We start from the raw sequence: 20090 nt of genomic DNA, 5'->3' as shown, positions 1-20090 counted from the left end.
TAGGAGGATCAGAATTCCTCTACCAGATCCAGAATTCCTCTACTGACACAATTTTCTAAGAAAGCACAATACTAGTATAAGGGAGAGTTTATAAAATGTTTCAAAAATCAGTGTCTGGGTTCCCTCCTTCCCCATTTCCATTAGATCTTTTATGTCAAGATTATGAGCTAATTTGCATTACTAGTAAATGTTAAAGGACACAAATAATTTTAAAAATTAATTTAAGCAAGACATAGGTGATATATGGTCTTTCTTTAAAGAAAAGGGCTCAAAATGGTCTTTTAAAAAGTCTGTTTTAAAGACAGTATTTCTAAAAGTAAAATTAAGGACTTACATATCAAGTCCTTAATTTTTTTAAGGACTTGTTTTTCATGAATTCAGTTCATTTACACTATTGCACTATATTATGGCAACATAATCTTCAATCAGTTGGTTATAGCTTTCCTTTATGTTTGCATGAACTTAACTTTGAGTTACACACATTGAAAGAGTCAGTAGATAGGATTCTGGTATTTTATCAAAGATAATGTGGCTGTTGTTGTGGCTCTGGTTCTAGGCAGTATGAAACTGTGGTTCCACTTGAAGATTCTATTGTGACTGAGGTTACAGCAACTCTACAAGAATGGGCCAGTCTGTGGAAACAACTCTATGTGGTAAGTATTGATAATTGGCTTACTAGATCGTTAAAGTTCCATTAGAAAAGTGAAAAAAAATTATCTTACATATGCTAATTATAAATTTTTAGACTTCTGAATATTTGCAATTTTCGAAGTATGTTCCTAATATTAACTGAAACATATTTTCAGTTATGAGTGTTGTTCAGTCTGAAGAGAGCACATTATTCATATGCCTCCATTCCCTCTACCATATCCTAGTCAGTAGAATAACATTAGGGATTGTAGCTGTCTTTCTCACTGCTGTCGCCTGAGAAGCTTTCATAAAACAGGTGTTTCCTGAATGAATGAACAAACTTAAGAGTTTCATTGTGAACATAAAGTTGGGTAAAGGCCAAGAAGTTTTATCAACAGATTCTTATAGTCACAAGCTTAAAGGATATGCCATATAGGACATGGTTTGCTAAGTCTATAATTAATAGAAAGATTAATAAAAAATGTGGTCCATGTCCTCTGGAAACTTAGAGTAGAGAGCAATAGGACACACAAAATCTGGGCTGGAAATAAGTGACAAGGTTTGGGTTCTGTTATTTCATCAAGATGGAATAGGCACATTCTGTTATACTCCTTTTACTAATTACAACAAGAATCCTGGACAAAACTCATTAAGTCATCTACCAGAAAACTCTGAAAGTAAAGGAAAAGAAAGTGGAGTGACTAGGGACCTTTGAACTCAAGGACTGAATGAGTTCCCAGATTGTTTTTTCTTGCCTCCCATATACTATGGCTCAGGCTCTAGAGAAGCCCACCACCTGGAAATACTAATAGGTGCAAACAAAAAAGCACCAAAAAAACCCTTTTTCGGCAAAGGCTGGTGCAGCAAGACAGAAACCTTTTCCTCCACATCAGACGGGGTGCAGACGTAACAGGGTTTGAGTGAGGCACGTGTCATACAACTGTGTGAACACCCTATCTTCATGCTTATGAACTACAAAAGGATCAAGACAGAAACGCTTTAAGTTATCCTTTCTGTTCTCTACAGAACATTGCAATAAAAGCTGCACTCCCTTTTACCCACCCAAACAGGCATTACAATAGTGGAATTGGTGACCAGAACTCCCATCTTACATACCCACTTTTCCTCACACCTGCAGTAACAAGATGTCCCTCTCCGGTGGAGCCTCAGGCCAAACTCTTGACTTCTATCCCTCCCCACTTCAGTAATGAGGCAGTGCCTTTCTCTTCAGTGGGGCCTGCAGGAGGATTCTGACTGCAACTTCACCCAGCACTTGCAAGGTGGCACCTTCCCCAGCAGAGCCTGTGGGTGGGACTCTGGAGTTTACAACTACCCAGTGTTAACAAGGTGATGCCCTTATTTTGCAGAGTTCTGTGGGCTTCCTCCTGTGCTCTGAAGTAAGGAAGAAGCATCCCTCTATAGAGGATTCTGTGGTTAGAACTCTTGATTTCTACTTCCCTTGTAATAATAAGTGGGTCCCTCTCCAGCTGAACCTGTAGGCAGGACTGACTCTCACCCCCTCCCCATTAATGAGACAGTATCCCTCTCTAGCATACGATGTGAAGAGTACCCTCTTTTTCATCCTTGCCCTGCTGAAATGAGGCAGTGCTTCTCTCCACCCAAATCCATGCTGAGTATAAGTAAAGTGGAGTTCTGCTATCTAGGTAACACACTAATGGGGGAAACCAGGAGAGCACTGGAAGGACTTTATATACTAAACTGACATTTAAATTACAGCCCACAAAAGTAAGCCCATGATTGCATTCTGAACTGAAGCAGATTGACCACCTGTAGAAGATTTAAATAGGAATCAGAATGTCATAGCATAATACTTAAAATGTCCAGTATACAGATCAAATTTATTTCACATAGGAAAAATGAGGAAAATCTCAATTCTAATAAAATAAGATAATCAACAGTTGCCAATTTTGAAAGGACACAGATGTTGGAATCATCAGCAAGGATCTTAAAGCGGTTTTTGTAAAATTGCTCCACCAAGCAACTAGAGACACTCTGGAAACAAATGAAAACATAGTAAACTGCAGCAATAGAAGTAGAAAACATAAAGAATCCAATGAATATTTTAGAACTGAAAAATACAGTAACCAAAATTTAAAAATTACTGGATAGGCTCAATAGCAGCATGGAAGAAACAGAGGAAGGAATTAGTGAACTTAAAGATGGATCAGTAGAAATTATTCAATCTGGATAATGGAGAGAAACTAAATGGAAAAGTAAGCTTAGCCTCTGAGACCTGTGGGTCAACAATAAAAGATCTAATATTTGAGGCATTAGAGCACTAGACAGAAAGGACAGAATGTGGACCTAAAAAATTTTTGAAGAATAGCTTAAATCTTCCCAAATTTGGCAAAAGACTTAAGTATACAGACTCAAGAAGCTGAGTAAACTCCAAACAGGATAAACCTAAAGAAATCCATGCATAGTCACATTGTTGTTAAACTTCTGAAAATTAAAACAAAAGAAAAAAATCTTTATATATATGCACTGCTGTATTTATGTATTTAAAATACAAATGTATGTTGTATATACATATATGTGTATTGTAAAATTTTATGTATTTTTAAATTTCAATTTAATTAATATATAGTGTTAGATTGGTTTCAGATGTGTAAGATAGTGATACAACAACTCTATACATTACTCTGTTCTTATCATAAGTGCACTTAAGGACGCCTAGGTGGCTCAGTTGGTTGGGCAGCTGCCTTCGGCTCAGGTCATGGTCCCGGCGTCCTGGGATCAAGTCCCACATCGGGCTCCTTGCTTGGCGGGGAGCCTGCTTCTCCCTCTGCCTCTTCTTGCCATTCTGTCTGTCTGTGCTCGCTCTCTCCCCCTCTCTCTCTCTGATAAATAAATAAAATCTTTTAAAAAATGTTTAAATTTTACTCAGCTAACATACAGTGCAATATTGGTTTCTGGAGTAGAATTCATCTCTTATATACAATACCTAGTGCTCATCAGCATGACTGCCCTCTTTAATACACATCACCCATCTAGCCCATCTCCTACCCACGTCTCTCCATCAATTCTCAGTTTGTTCTTTCTCATTAAGAGTCTCTTATGGCTTGTTTCCCTCCCTCTTTTTTTTTCTTTTTCCCCTTCCCATATGTTCTTCTGTTTTTTTCCCCTTAAATTCCACATATGAGTGAGGTCATATGGTATCTGTCTTTCTCTGACTAATTTATTTCACTTACCGTAATACACTCTAGCTCTATCCATGTCATTGCAAATGGCAAGATTTCATTCTTTATGATGGCTGAGTAATATTCCATTGTGTGTATGTGTGTGTACACACACGTACACCATATGTTCTTTATCCATTCATCATTCGATGGATATTTGGGCTCTCTCCATAGTTTGGATATTATTAATAGTGCTGCTATAAACATCAGGGCACATGTACCCCTTTGAATCAGTATTTATGTATCCTTTGGGTAAATACCTAGTAGTGCAGATGCTGGATCATAGGGCATTTCTATTTTTAACTTTTTGAGGAACCTCCAAACTGTTCTCCAGAGTGGTTGTACCAGTTTGCATTCCCACCAACAATGCAAAAAGGTTCCCTTTTCTCTGCATCCTTGCCAACACCTTTGTTTCTTGTGTTGTTAATTTTAGCCATTCTGAGAGGTGTGAGGTGGTATCTGATTATGGTTTTGATTTGTATTTTCTTTTATTTATTTTTTTTCAATTTATTTATTTTCAGAAAACAGTATTCATTATTTTTTCACCACACCCAGTGCTCCATGCAAGCCGTGCCCTCTATAATACCCACCACCTGGTACCCCACCCTCCACCCCCCCCGCCACTTCAAACCCCTCAGATTATTTTTCAGACTCCATAGTCTCTCATGGTTCACCTCCCCTTCCAATTTACCCAAATTCCCTACTCCTCTCTAACGCCCCTTGTCCTCCATGCTATTTGTTATGCTCCACAAATAAGTGAAACCATATGATAATTGACTCTCTCTGCTTGACTTATTTCACTCAGCATAATCTCTTCCAGTCCCTTCCATGTTGCTACAAAAGTTGGGTATTCATCCTTTCTGATGGAGGCATAATACTCCATAGTGTATATGGACCACATCTTCCTTATCCATTTGTCCATTGAAGGGCATCTTGGTTCTTTCCACAGTTTGGTGACCGTGGCCATTGCTGCTATAAACATTGGGGTACAGATGGCCCTTCTTTTCACTACATCTGTATCTTTGGGGTAAATACCCAGTAGTGCAATTGCTGGGTCAAAGGGTAGCTCTATTTTTAGTTTCTTAAGGAATCTCCACACTGTTTTCCAAATTGGCTGCACCAACTTGCATTCCCACCAACAGTGTAACAAGACAGTAAACAAAAAGTATAGGAGAGGATGTGGAGAAAAGGGAATACTTGATTTGCATTTTCTTGATAATGAGTGATGTTGAGCATCTTTTCATGTGTCTGTTGGCCATCTGACGTCTTATTTGGAAAAGTGTCTAGATAAGTGCACTCTTAATCCTCTTCACCTATTTGACCTATCCCCCTACCCACTAAAGAAAAAAATCTTGAAAGGGAAATGACACATTACTGGTGTAATTTGACAATTTGAATGACAACAGAGTTCTCATAAAAAACTATGGAAGACACAAAGAGGTGGTCCAACATTTTTTGAACACTGAAGGAAAAAACCTGATGTTACCCCAGATTTGTGTATCCAAAAGAAATATACTTCAGGAATGAAGGAGAAATAAATATATTTTCAGATAAAGGAAATCTAAGAAAATTTGTTGCCAGTGGATTGGTTCTAAAATAGTAACTACAAAGGAAATTTATCAGACACAAAGGAAGAGGCAATGAAAGGATACTTGGAGCAGAGGAGTGAAGAAAGTAATAGAAAGAGTAAATTCTCTTTAGTTTTTAAAATTGTCTTTCAGGATACAAAGTAAAAATTTTAACACTGATACAGTTCTCAATATATGTAGAAGGTATATTTAAGGAAGTTGTATCTAAGGTGGTGAGGGAAAGGGACATAAATTATAGTAATACATCTGTACTCTATTTCAAGTGGTAAGATGTTCAGACTAGTAGTCTATAATAAGTTTTGTATGTACGTTATAATCCCTAGAGCAATCATCAAAAATATTGCACAAAGCAATATGATAAAAATACTATAAATAAACCAAAATGGAATAGCAAAATGTTCAAGTGGCCCTGTAAGAAATTAAGAAAGGGAAACAGAGGAAAGTGAAACAGTGGGAACAAACAAATACTAAAAAGGTGGACATAAATCCTAACATATGAATAATAAAAAGATAGAAATTGGTAAATAAAAAGGACTTAACTGTGTGCTGTCTGTAAAAAACTCACTTCATATATAATGTTACAGGGGGTAAAAAAATTAGAAAAAATATATACCATGCAAACCCTAATTCAAAGAAAGCTTGAATGGCTAGATTAAAAAGAGATTGTTATATTAATTAGGGATTATTTCTTCCTTAAATAAAAATTAAAATAAAATTAATTATATTACTATAAATGGGGTGCCTGGGTGGTTCAGTTGGTTAAATATTTGACTTTTGATGTCAGCTCAGGTAATGATCTCAGGGTTGTGAAATCGAGCCCTAAATTGAGCTCCATGCAGGGAGTCTAATTTTGAGATTCTCTTTCTTTCTCCCTTTTCTTCTGCCCCTCTCCCATGCTTAAGCATGCTCTCTCTCTCTTTCTGAAATAAACAAATAGAACTTTAAAAAATTATATCACTGTAAGAAAAAGTTGTTATCAGTTTAAAGAAAACTACCAGGGATAAAGGGACATCATGAAGTGGTAAGAAGATCAATTCACCAAGAAGGCATAACAATTTTAAATATGCATGCACCAAAGAACAAAGCTGCAAAATAAATGAAGTAAAACCTGTAAGGACTGAATAGAGAAAATGGAGAAATCATCCATTACATTTGGCGATTTTTAATGATATCCCCTAGGAATTGATTACAACCACTTGACAAAAGTCAGCAGGGATAGTTAAGTACAGAACAATGCTATCAACCATCAGGATCTAATTGGAAGTTTTAGAATGTTTCATTCAGTAAAGTTGGAATACAGTTGTTTTCAAGCATACATGGAACATTCACCAAGAATGACAGTTATCTTGGGTCATAGAAAAACTCAACAAATTTGCAGTAACTCGTATCATACAATGGATACTTTCACAGTAATGGAAACAAACTAGAAATCAATAACAGAAAGACAACAGGAAAATATTGAAGACTTAGAAATTAACACACTATTAAATAATCTGTGGATCAAAGAGGAAGTCTCAAGAAATAAAAAGGAATGTAAATGAAAATATAATATTAAAATGTGTGGGAAACAGTTAAAGCAGTGTTGAGAGGGACATTTATAGCATTAAGTGTATATAATAGAAAAAAAATGGTGTCAAATCAATAATTTCAGTTCCTACTTCAAGAATCTGAAAAAAAGAAGGTAAACCCAAGGAAGCAGAATGCAGGAAAAAATAGAGCAGAAATTAATGAGATTAAAAATAGAAAAACAAAAGAAAAAAGTCAAACCAAAAGCCAGTTTTTAAAAATATCAATAAAATTGATAAACATTTATCAAGACTCACAAAGAAAATGAGAGAAAATAGTGAAATAACCTCTTTATTCTCTAACCTATAATAAAGCCTATTACACACCATTAAAAAGAAAAAAGAAAGAAAATAGCAATTACCGATACATTCGGAGTAGAGATACCACTGTAGGTGCCGCAAGTATTAAATGGATAATAAGAAAACACTATAATATATAAGTGAGAATCTATATGCATAAAACAAGTCCTTGAAAATCACAAATCACCAAAATTCACCCACGATGAAATTGGTAAACTGAATTTCCAACAGCTATTAAAGTTATTAAATATATGGAAATCCTTCCAGAAAAGAAATGATTAGGCCCAGATGGTCCCACTGGTAAATTCTACCAACACTCTAAAGAAGAAAAACCAGCAGATCATATCATTGTCAGGAAGACATTTGAGAAAATCCAGCACTCTATCATGATGAAAACTTTTAGCAAACTAGGAATAAAGGGGACTTTTTCACCCTGAGAAAGGGCATTTATGAAAACCTACAGCAAATATCATACTTAATGGTGAAATTCTGCTTTGGGGAGCAAGGTGAGGATGTCTGCTTTTTAACATTTTGTCAGCTTAATACCAGAAGTCTTCACCAGTGCAGTAAGGCAAAGAAAAGGAAGAAGAGACATACAGATTAGAATGAAGAAAAAAGCTGGTCCTATTTGCAGACCAGATGTATTTGCAGAAAATACAAATCAAAACTACAGTGAGATAGCACCTTGTACCGATCAAAATTGGCTACATAGGAAATCTCAAAGAATCTTCAAACAACAAAACCCACTAGAATGTACCAAAGATACTCCTAAAACAATTGAGTTTGCAGTTCCAGCATAGCAACTCAGAAAGTCTCTTTTTCTTTCAGTCCATTAACTAATTTTATTGCCATATATTAACAATGAAAAATAGGAAACCAAAATTTTAAAACAATGCTATTTGGTTAAAGGACAAAATATGAGACCTGAATCCATAAAAATCCTAGAGGAGAACACAGGCAGTAACCTTTTTGGCATTGGTGATAGTTACTTCTTTCTAGATATGTCTCCTGAGGCAAGAGAAACAAAAGCAAAAATAAACTATTGAGATTTCATCAAAATGAAAATCTTCTGTACAGCAAAGGAAACAATCAACAAAACTAAAAGGCAACCTATGGGATGGGAGAAGATATTTGCAAACTGCATATCTGGTAAAGGATTAGTATTCAAAATGTATAGGAACTTATAAAAATCAACACCCCCAAAATTAATAACCTAATTGAAAGATGAGCAGAAGACATGAATAGACATTTTTCTAAAGAAGACTTACAGATGGCCAACAGACAAGAAATGTTGCTCAACACCAATCATCAGGAAAATACAAATCAAAACTATAGTTAAGTATCACCTCATGCCAGTTAGAAAGGCTAAAATCAATAACACAAGAAACAACAGGTGTTGGCTAGGATGTGGAGAAAGGGGAACACTTTTACACTGTTGGGCGGGAATGCAAATTGGTGCAGCCACTCTGCAAAACAGTATGGAGTTTCCTTAATAAGTTAAAAATAGAAGTACCCTATGATCCAGCAGTTGCACTACTACAAAAATACTGATTCAGCAATTGCAGTACTACAAAATACTGATTCAGAGGGGTACATGCACCCCGATGTTTAGAGCATCATTATCAACAATAGCCAAACTATGGAGAGAGCCCAAATGTCCATTGAGTGATGGATGGATAAAGGAGATGTAGGGTCTATATACAATGGAATATTACTCAGCCATCAGAAAAATAAAATTTTGCCATTTGCAATGACATGGATGGAGCTAAAAAGTATACTAAGTAAAATAAGTTGGAGAAAGACAAATACCATATGATTTCACTCATATGTGTAATTTAAGAAACAAAACTATAGAGAACAAACTGATGGTTACTGGATGGGAGGTGGATGGGGGAATGGGTTAAATAGGTGATTGCACTTGTGATGAGCACCAGGTGTTGTATGAAAGTGCTGAATCACTAAATTCTACACCTGAAACCAGTATATTACACTATATGTTAACTAACCTGAATTTAAATAAAAACTTGAAAAAAAGGGGAAAATAATGGTGTTTTAAACAAAATGCACATTTATTTCATTTTCAAGTGAGCACAGGCATTCTGGATTTGGTATTGCAGCTCTACAGTCATCAAAGATTCAGGATCAGAAATGTTCTGAATAAATTAGAGTTGCTATTTGATGCAGTAGCTTAGAATATTTAAAATTTGAAAACTCTTTCAGGTGTGGTTTGAGGCCAGTATACTCACTGATTTTCTAGAGACATGGAAAAACTTGAAAGTGGGAGTATGTGTTGGAAAGAGGACAACTGCTAACAGTATTTTTTAAAAAAATATTTTATACCTACTAAAGTTTGAAATTGCCATGGTAATTTTTAAATTTGCCTTCTGATGAGTGGAATGTTGGAGTGTTGTCTTTCTTTGCCATTTTAACAAATTGCAGTGTTTCTGGTTAATTCTTTAAAAAGTATTGTTAATATGACAACTGTCAAATGATTGATCTTATTCTGAATGCACGTAGGAGGCCAGTCATGTAGCCAGTGAAATTCAAAACAAATGAATACATATCTTCTCCAAATGACTCTTTCTAGTGGAAGAGAATAAAAATTTGTTTTATTACTGAAATTAGTAAGAGAGCTAAACATTCTCCCTTTGTTTTCCCTACTTAATTTCAAGCCATATAGTTCTTCTTAATCTAACTTTACAAAAGGCAAGTAGCTAGAGACCTAGCTGTCCTCTGAGAAAGAGTATACTTAAACCAGAAGGAATCTAGGTTAACAACTTTTGAAGTCTAATGGACTCTGAGAAATAAACTGAGGGTTTTGGAGGGGAGGGGTGGGGGAATGGGTTAGCCTGGTGATGGGTATTAAGGAGGGCACGTATTGCATGGCGAACTGAGTGTTACATGCAAACAATGAGTCTTGAAACACTACATCAAAAAAACTGTAAGAGACTCAATCTCACAAAACAAACTGAGGGTTGCGGTGGGGGTGGAGGGGGTAGGGAGAGTGTGGTGGGTTTATGGACATTGGGGAGGATATGTGATATGGTGAGTGCTGTGAAATGTGTAAGCCTGATGATTCACAGACCTGTACCCTTGGAGCAAATAATACATTGTATGTTAATAAAAATAATAAAAAAGATTTTTAAACCCTAATGATGTAGTATATGGTGGTAACATAATCAAACAAATCAAGTCTAGTTTATCTGATTCTGAAAACAAAAGAAAATTAAGTGATGAAGAGTAAACTGAGAAACAGTTCTCAACATAGATAACTATAAAGATTAACATCTTTCTGTATAGAGTACATAAAAATCAATAGGAAAACTAGGAAGAATACCAGTAGATAATCAGCAAAGGTACAAGCCATTCACAAAACAATACATAAGGTAATACTCAGTCTCACTAGTAAGAGATGTAAATTAAATCAGTGAGATGATTAGATAACCCTAACCATTCCCAGATATTCTCCTTCAAATTAACAGGCAAGAAAGTAAATTTGTTTTTATTTTTATTTTTTTATTATGTTCAGTTAGCCAACATATGACACAACATTACTTTTTGATGTGGTGTTCAATGATTCATTAGTTGCATATAACACCCAGTGCTCATCACAACACATGCCCTCCTTAATACCCATCACCCAGTTATCCCATTCCCCCTCTCCCACCTCCCCTCTGTAACCCTCAGTTTGTTTCCAGAGTCCAGAGTCTCTCATGGTTTGTATCCCTCTCTGATTTCTTCCCATTCAGTTTTCCCTCCCTTTCATGGTCCTCTGTGCTATTCCTTATGTAGCACATATGAGTGAAGCCATATGATAATTGTCTTTCTGTGTTTGGCTTATTTCACTTAGCATAATCCCCTCCAGTTCCATAAAAGAAAGGAAGGAAGGAAGGAAGGAAGGAAGGAAGGAAGGAAGGAAGGGAGGGAAAGAGAAAGAAAATCATCTTCTACTATTGAATTCTACTATGAATTTCTTCATTCTTTGCTGCTGGGTACCAAATTTTAGTTAGCACATCTGAAGAATAATTTAGGAAAAGCCTTAAAATTCTTCAGATTTTAAAGTAATAAAAGTTATTCTAATTCTGGGAATTTGTTTTAAGATAATAATGTTCAATATGAGAAAAGAGTGAGTCTTTATTTCATAAATATTTACATAGAAGCAGCATTTGCAGTAGCAAAAACAAATTTACTTCTCCAAATGTGCTAACTGTGGTCCAATTAAGACATAGATGAGTTAGTGCTTACATCTAAAGAGCCACAGAAAAATTTAAATAGTATATTATATAATAAAGTGAATTTATGTAGAAATTTTGTATAAATTATATATAAATTATGTATTATGAAAATATATTTGAAAAACACATGAAGAAAATGCATCATAATTTTAATGAAGATTAATTGAGGGACCAAAATGTTAGTCTTTTTTTAATCTATTTTAAAATTTTTGAATGGTTAATATATATTATTTTTAGGAAAAAATAAAACTGTCATTTTTTTAAAAAATTTTAAGATTTTATTTATTTATTTGACAGACAGAGATCACAAGTAGGCAGAGAAGCAGGCAGAGAGAGAGGAGGAAGCAGGCTCCCTGTTGAGCAGAGAGCCAGATGTGGGGCTTGATCCCAGGATCCTGAGATCATGACCCAAGCCCAAGGCAGAGGCTTTAACCCACTGAGCTACCTAGGCACCCTGTAAAACTTTCATTTAAATAAATAATGAATGATACTGTGAAATAATTCTACCAGTGTTAATTGAATAAGATATATATGCAAGAGATTAAGGTAGGAGATTATACTAGTTAATTTGCTATGTTTATCTTTTGTCACAGTATCAGCAAGTATATATTAAATTCTAGAGAAAGGGCTTTGGACATGCTCTCAAATTTGAACGTTTCACCTTCTCTGTTAGGTTTCTTATTAAGTCTTAGATTTATAATAACCAAGTATACATGAAAAACTTTATCAGAGAGTTGTTAGAGATTAAATAAAATTGCGTATAAGGCTTCAAGCACTAAATCAGTGTTGACTGTATTATCTTGTTTTTGATATTAATTCTATGTCTCTTCGGGTATACGTAATTGACATCTATTTTCTGATATAGGTAATATTTAGAGTGACAGCAGTTTCATCACTTAAGAAGCTTCTCTCTGTAGAGAAATAAATAGACTCAGTGAAGTGGACTTCATTTGTATAATGAATAATGGAGTGCTTAGATAAGAGTGTATGTATACTTGAGCCAGGATAGAAAAACCTCCATTCCTCCGAGGCAGTTAAAACCTTAATCTCCCATTCTAGTAGCCTTATTTTGATATGAAAACCATCATTTATGGGAAAACGGTGACATCATACTCATTCCTGTCTAAAATAAGATTGTGAACTTTTAAATATTTATGCTGCAAGTACATTTTTTTTTTTAAATGAAAGCACATTAGAAATCACACACAGGAGTGCCTGGGTGGCTCAGTTGTTTAAGCATTTGCTCAGGTCATGATCCCAGGGTCCTGGGATGGAGGCCCACAAGGGCGGGTCCCCACTCAGTGGGGAGTCTGCTTCTTCCTCTCCCTCTGTCTAAACAATAAAAAAATCTTTAAAAGAAATCACTCACAGATCCCCAATAGCTAACATAGCAATTGAGGTCAATTATTAATAAAACTAGAAAATAAATTTATTAGAATTATCTTTGCTCTTCATTTTTAGAGTTATTATAGCAATGGAAAAAGGAAAATTTTCCAACAACAAGAAATCTTCATCAAAAAAGTATATATAATCTCTTCCAGTCCCGTCCAAGTTGCTACAAAAGTTGGGTATTCATCCTTTCTGATGGAGGCATAATAGTCCATAGTGTATATGGACCACATCTTCCTTATCCATTCGTCCATTGAAGGGCATCTTGGTTCTTTCCACAGTTTGGCGACCGTGCTTTCACTTATTTGTGGAGCATAACAAATAGCATGGAGGACAAGGGACGTTAGAGAGGAGTAGGGAATTTGGGTAAATTGGAAGGGGAGGTGAACCATGAGAGACTATGGACTCTGAAAAACAATCTGAGGGGTTTGAAGTGGCGGGGGGGTGGGAGGTTGGGGTACCAGGTGGTGGGTATTATAGAGGGCACGGCTTGCATGGAGCACTGGGTGTGGTGAAAAAATAATGAATAATGTTTTTCTGAAAATAAATAAATTGAAAAAAAGGAAAAAAAAAGAAAAAAAGTATATATATTTTCATTTTCTTTTTAAAAATTATTTTAAATTTAAATTTATTTATTTATTTATTATGTTTTGTTAGTCACCATATAGTACATAATTAGTTTCCTAGAGTCAAGAGTCTCATACAGTTTATCTCTCTCTCTGATTTCTTCCCATTCAGTATTCCCCCCACCCTTATTTTGCTCTGTACTATCCCTTATGTTTCACATCTGAGTGAAAGCACATGATAATTGTGTTTCTCTGATTGAGTTATTTCACTTAGCATAATCCCTTCAGTTCCACCCATGTCAGTGTAAATGGTAGATATTCATCCTTTCTGATGGCTCGGTAATATTCCATTCTATATGTGAACTACATCTTCTTTATCCATACATCTGTTGAAGGATGTCTCAAATCTTTTCACAGTTTGACTACTATGGACATTGCTGCTATGAACATTGGGGTGTATCTGTTCCTTTGTTTCACTACATCTGCATCTTTGGGGTAAATGCCCAGTAGTGCAATTGTTGAGTCATAGGGTAACTCTATTTTTAACATCTTGAGGAGACTCCATATGGTTTTCCAGAGTGACTTTACCAGCTTGCATTCCCACCAGCAGTGTAAGAGGATTCCCCTTTCTCCATATCCTTGCCAACATTTGTTGTTCCCTGTCTTGTTCTATGAGTGTGTTTAACAACCAATTATACTGTCTATTAAGATGATGCTATAGGGGTGCCTGTCTGGCTCAGTCAGTAGAGCATGTGGCTCTTGATCTCTGGGTTGTGAGTTCACGACCCATGTTGGACACAGAACCTACTTAAAAAAAAAAAAAGACATTATAAATTAAATATAAAAGGATGTGTACTTGTATTAATTTTGGACTATGAATTTTCCCTTAGGTGTATAACTGAAGCATTTTATAATTGTAGCTAAATTGTTTAGCCATTTATTTGTATTATTTTAGGATGACATGATATTAGAATTTTTAATTTCATGTTAAAAACTCATGTTTATCTAAGTGGGTATCTGTAATGAAGTTTACCCTGTAGTTTACTTTTCCTTGTGATAGAATACTATACCTTAATGCACCAATATTTTCATGTTATAGGAAGATATTACTCACATTTCTAATAGAACATAGAGCATAAAGATATGCTTTTTAATAATTCTACTTTGTATTGAATAAGAGGTTTTGAAATTTTTTTCAGGAATCCCTAAGAAATGAACAGTTCCTAAATTTTTTTTATGATTTAAAAAAAACTTTTTAAATTTATTTTTTATTTTCAGCATAACAGTATTCATTATTTTTGCACCACACCCAGTGCTCCATGCAATCCATGCCCTCTATAATTTTTTATTTATTTTCAGCATAACAGTATTCATTGTTTTTTGCACCACACCCAGTGCTCCATGCAATCTGTGCCCTCCCTAATACCCACCACCTGGTTCCCCCAACCTCCCACCCCCCTACCCCGCCTCTTCAAAACCCCCAGGTTGTTTTTCAGAGTCCATAGTCTCTCATGGTTCACCTTCCCTTCCAATTTCCCCCAACTCCCTTCTCCTCTCCATCTTCCCTTGTCCTCCATGTTATTTATTATACTCCACAAATAAGTGAAACCATATGATACTTGACTCTCTCTGCTTGACTTATTTCACTCAGCATAATCTCTTCCAGTCCCGTCCATGTTGCTGCAAAAGTTGGGTATTCATCCTTTCTGATGGAGGCATAATACTTAATAGTGATATGGACCACATCTTCCTTATCCATTCGTCCATTGAAGGGCATCTTGATTCTTTCCACAGTTTGGCAACCGTGGCCATGGCTGTTATAAACATTGGGGTATTTACCCCAAAGATACAGATGTAGTGAAAACAAGTGCCATCTGTACCCCAATAATTATAGCAGTTCTTAGATTTTATTAGAAATAAGGCACAGCTCTCTAAATTCTGCTGTATAGTGTCTTTCTAATCTTTGGAAGATTAAATCTGTAAATTGAAGGTGGGATGTCATGTTGAGGCCCACTTACAGAACAGAAGATATAAAATCCATTTTTATGGTCATCCTAAGAATATTGATTTGCCAAGGATTAAGAACGTATGTGCTTACCTCATCATAGATTTTGGGTCCATAGGAGAGGAATTCAGCAGAGAGACTTTGTATAGTGCATGTAAGTGCATGGAGTCTGGAGGGATATTCCTGAGTTCAAATCCTGGTGCTGCAACATGGTAGCTTGATAGCTGAATGATTTTGTGCCTCTTACTTTCCTTCTAGGAGATAATAATGGTGTCTACCTCCTAGGGTTGTCATGTCACTTAATAGTATAAAAGTTTAGAATGGTGCCTGGCATATTTTTAAATAATGGATTAAATGTTTACTCATTATTTCTTTTTTGTTGTTATTTAATAGGAATGATATTTACTACTGTAGGAGTTTATTCTTAAAGTAAGTCTTTATCTTTTTTAGTCCTACATTTTTACATTTACATTTTAACCTATCCACTCCACCCACTTCTCCTCTGGTAACCATTTTATTCTCTATAATTAAGAGTCTGATATCTAAAATCAGACTCTTAATCCCTATCACCTATTTGGCCTACCCACTGCCACCCACTTCCCCTCTGGTAACCATTTCGTTCTCTATTATTAAGAGTCTGATGTCTAAAATCAGCAACACCAGAACAACAGATGTTGGTGAGGATATGGAGAAAAAGGAGCACTTGTGCACTGCTTATGAGAATGGAAATTGGTATGGCCATTGTCGAAAACAGTGTGGAGGTTCCTCAGAGAGTTAAAATAGAACTACCTTTTGATCTAGCAATTGCAATAGTATTACCCAAAGAATACAAGAACACTAATTTAAAAAGGATACATGCACCCTGATGTTTATAGAAACATTATTTACAATAGCCAAGCTATGGAAGCAGCCCAAGTGTCTATTGATTGATGAATGGATAAAGAAGATGTGGTATGTATGTATGTATATGTATATGTATACACACATTGTATATATACACACACAGTGGAGTATTATTCAGCCATAAAAGACGAAATCTTGCCATTTATGACATGGATGGACTAGAGGGTATTGTTGTAAATAAAATAAGTCAGTCAGAGAAAGACAAATACCACATGATTTCCCTCATATGTGGAATTTAAGAAACAAAACAAGCAAAGGGAAAATAATGAGAGACAAATAAGGAATTCTTTGGTTATTTTTTAAGCCTGGATAATTTTTATAGCCTTTTCTTCTTGCTATTTACTGTACCCATTTATTTCTTTAAGCATATTGTAGATGCCCATTTAATATTCTGTATCTGATCATTTCAGTCTTCAGGTTTGTTTTTTTTTTCTGATCCAGTTGTCTTTTTATTTGCTGACCCTTGTTCATATTTGCTTATTTTAATCCTGGTTTTGGTTGGTTGGTTGGTGTTTTTTTGTTTGTTTGTTTGTTTGTTTTTGAGTACTTGTTCTTTGGGGCTCTAACTCTAGGTCAGTTCTTTAAAGCTAAGGTTAAAACATTTCTCAGCAAATTTGCATTTGTTTTTTTAAAAAAATTTTTCAGCGTAACAGAGTTCATTGTTTATGTACTACACCCAGTGCTCCATGCAATATGTGCCCTCCATAATACCCACCACCTGGCTCCCCCAATCTCCCACCCCCTGCCCCTTCAAAACCCTCAGATTGTTTTTCAGAGTCCATAGTCTCTCATGGTTTTTGCCAGATTCTTGGGGTATTAACTATCTGGAAACATGTTAAAATTTAAGTTGAGTCTTCTTGGGTAGGAATTGCACTAAATGTGTAGATTGCTTTAGGTAGTATAGCCATTTTAACAATACTTGTTCTTACAGTTGATGAGCATGGAATGTTTTCTATTTCTTTGTGTCCTCTTCCATTTCTTTCATCAGTGTTTTGTAGTTTTTAGAGTACAAACTTTTACCTCTTTGGTTAGGTTTATTCCTGGGTATCTTATGGTTTTTGGTTTGCTGTAGTGATCAAGACAGTATGATACTGGCACAAAAATAGACACATGGATCAAGGAACAGAGTTAGAAAACCCAGAAAGGAATCAGACTATATGGTCAACTAATCTTGGCAAAGCAGGAAAAGTATCCCGTGGGAAAAAGATAGTCTCTTCAACAAATGGTGTTGGGAAAACTGGGCAGCAACATGCAAAGTGAAAGTGGACCACTTTCTTACACCATACACAAACTAAATTCAAAATGAATGAAAGACCTAAATGTGAGACAGGAAACCATTAAAATCCCAAAGGAGACAAAATAAACTATTGGGAATTCATCAGAAGAAAAAGCTGTAGAGAGAAGGAAACAATCAACAAAACTAAAAGGCAAACCTTGGAATGCAAGAATGTGTTTGAAAATGACATACCTGATAAAGGGTTAGTATCCAAAATATATAAAGAATTTATAAAACTCAAGACTTAGAAAGCAAATAATCCAGTTTAAAAATGGGCAGAAGACATGAATAGACATTTTTTCCAAAAATGATGGCCAACAGACATATGAAAGATGCTCAACCATGCTGATCATCAGGAAAATACAAATCAAACCTACAGTGAGATATCACCTCACACCAGTCAGAATGGCTAATATAAAACAAGAAACAACAAGTGTTGGTGAGGATGCAGAGAAAGGTAAACCCTCTTTCAGTGTTGGTAGGAATGCAAGCTGGTGTGGCCACTCTGAAAAACAGTATGGAAGTTTCTCAAATAGTTAAAAATAGAACTACCCTATCACCTAGCAGTTGCACTACTGTGTTTACCCAAAGAATGTAAAAATACTAATTCAAAGAGATACATGAACCCCTATGTTTATAACAACGTTATCAACAACCGCCAAATTATGGAAACAGCTCAAGTGACTGATGAATGGATAAAGAAGATGTGGGGTACACACACACACTCATACACACACACAGGAATATTACTCAGCCATTAAAAAGAATGAAATCTTACTATTTGCAATGACATTGATGGAGCTAAAGTGTATTCTGATAAGTGAAATTGTCAGAGAAAGATAAATATGATTTCACTCATATGTGGAATTTAAGAAATGAAACAGATGAACATAGGGAGGAAAAAAGAGAGACAAACCATAAACACTGTTAACTATAGAGAACACACTGATGTTTACCAAAAGGGAGTTGGGTGGGGGGATGAGTAAGGAGTGCACTTGCTGTGATGATCACTGGTTGTTGTATGGAAGTGCTGAACCACTGTATTTTACACCAGAATCTAATATTAGACTGTATGTTAAGTAGCTGAATTTAAATTAAAACTTTAAAAAAATTTAGATTGAGCTTTCAACCTATACAATAGAGTGGTTTCCCTCTTCAGATGCATGGGAGTACTCATTCGCAGTTACTATTCCTTTTTGTGTCTCATTGCATCCATAGCCAAGGCTGAGACACATACCTTGTCCTGTATCACTCTCTACACAGTGGGATTTTTTTCCTCCTAATTTATTCACTGAGGGTATCTGCCTTGTAGAACCCTAGCCTCCAGGATTTGATCCCACCTCCTACCTAGTTCTGGCCTAAAGATACTTGGCTAAAACCCAGAGATTGGCTGGTGCCTCCAGGGTAAGTGCAGATGGAATGACAGATTCTCCATATTTCGATGTTATAGTAGTTTCTGGCTTTTCTTTCTTACCCACTCAGCCAGATCAAATATTTTTTTACTTTCATTTTGATGTTATTTATTATTTATAGGTTTTATGTTCTGTAAAAGGGTTATCTATATCTGATTTGTGATAGTCCTACATTTTAGAGTAAGTGTTCTATGCTTCTGAAAGCTTCTGTTTCTTCTTTGAAACAGCTCTCCCCAAAGGTCCTCTTCCCTTGACAAAAACTCTCCATCATTTATTGATGGTCTCTATGGACTCAGTGCTGATTATACATTTATAGCCACTTTCTACTCATAGCAGCCTTGTAAAATGGCATTAACATTCTCACTTTATACTTCGGTAAATCCCACAGCTAGGAAGTAACTTAAGGTGACTTGGTAACACACTACCTCCCTTTCTTCTTCCTCTCCCAGATTTTACTAGGTAGGAATTGATGGGTGAACAAACTTGAGGTGTCCTTTTTGCCTCAAACCTTGTCTCTAACCAAGTCCCAGAAAGATTCACTGTATTTTTTACATTGTAAAGTAATCTTCATTACTTCTCCATATTTGACTTCATGTGAGTTCACAAATAAAAAACCAGTATCTTCTTCCAATATGAATTCTTTTTTTTTCCAATTTATTTATTTTCAGAAAAACAGTATTAATTATTTTTTTCACCACACCCAGTGCTCCATGCAAGCTGTGCCCTCTATAATACCCACCACCTGGTACCCCCAACCTCCCACCCCCCCGCCACTTCAAACCCCTCAGATTGTTTTTCAGAGTCCATAGTCTCTCATGGTTCATCTCCCCTTCCAATTTACCCAAAAGCACATACCCTCCCCAATGTCCATAACCCTACCCCCCTTCTTCCAACCCCCCCTCCCCCCAGCAACCCACAGTTTGTTTCGTGAGATTAAGAGTCACTTATGGTTTGTCTCCCTCCCTATCCCATCTTGTTTCATGGATTCTTTATGGAGTACGTAATGACTTTACTTTAACT

General features: G+C 35.8%; 1 protein-coding gene and 1 pseudogene across 6 annotated transcripts in view; one reads left to right on the top strand and one right to left on the bottom strand.

Moving 5' to 3' along the window:
* The window catches only part of DOCK3 (dedicator of cytokinesis 3), a 585500-nt gene that overhangs the window by 253854 nt on the left and 311556 nt on the right, over window positions 1–20090 (top strand). For all 6 annotated transcript variants that reach the window (XM_044253490.1, XM_044253491.1, XM_044253489.1 and 3 more), the window contains one exon: window positions 557–653. In XM_044253490.1, coding sequence (XP_044109425.1) covers window positions 557–653 — 97 coding nt within the window. The remainder of the gene's footprint in view (window positions 1–556; window positions 654–20090) is intronic.
* LOC122911081 lies at window positions 1518–1614 on the bottom strand (annotated as a pseudogene).

Source organism: Neovison vison, chromosome 6 (assembly GCF_020171115.1).
Source record: "Neovison vison isolate M4711 chromosome 6, ASM_NN_V1, whole genome shotgun sequence".
NCBI lineage: Eukaryota > Metazoa > Chordata > Mammalia > Carnivora > Mustelidae > Neogale > Neogale vison.
This window is presented reverse-complemented; position numbering and strand designations above follow the sequence as displayed.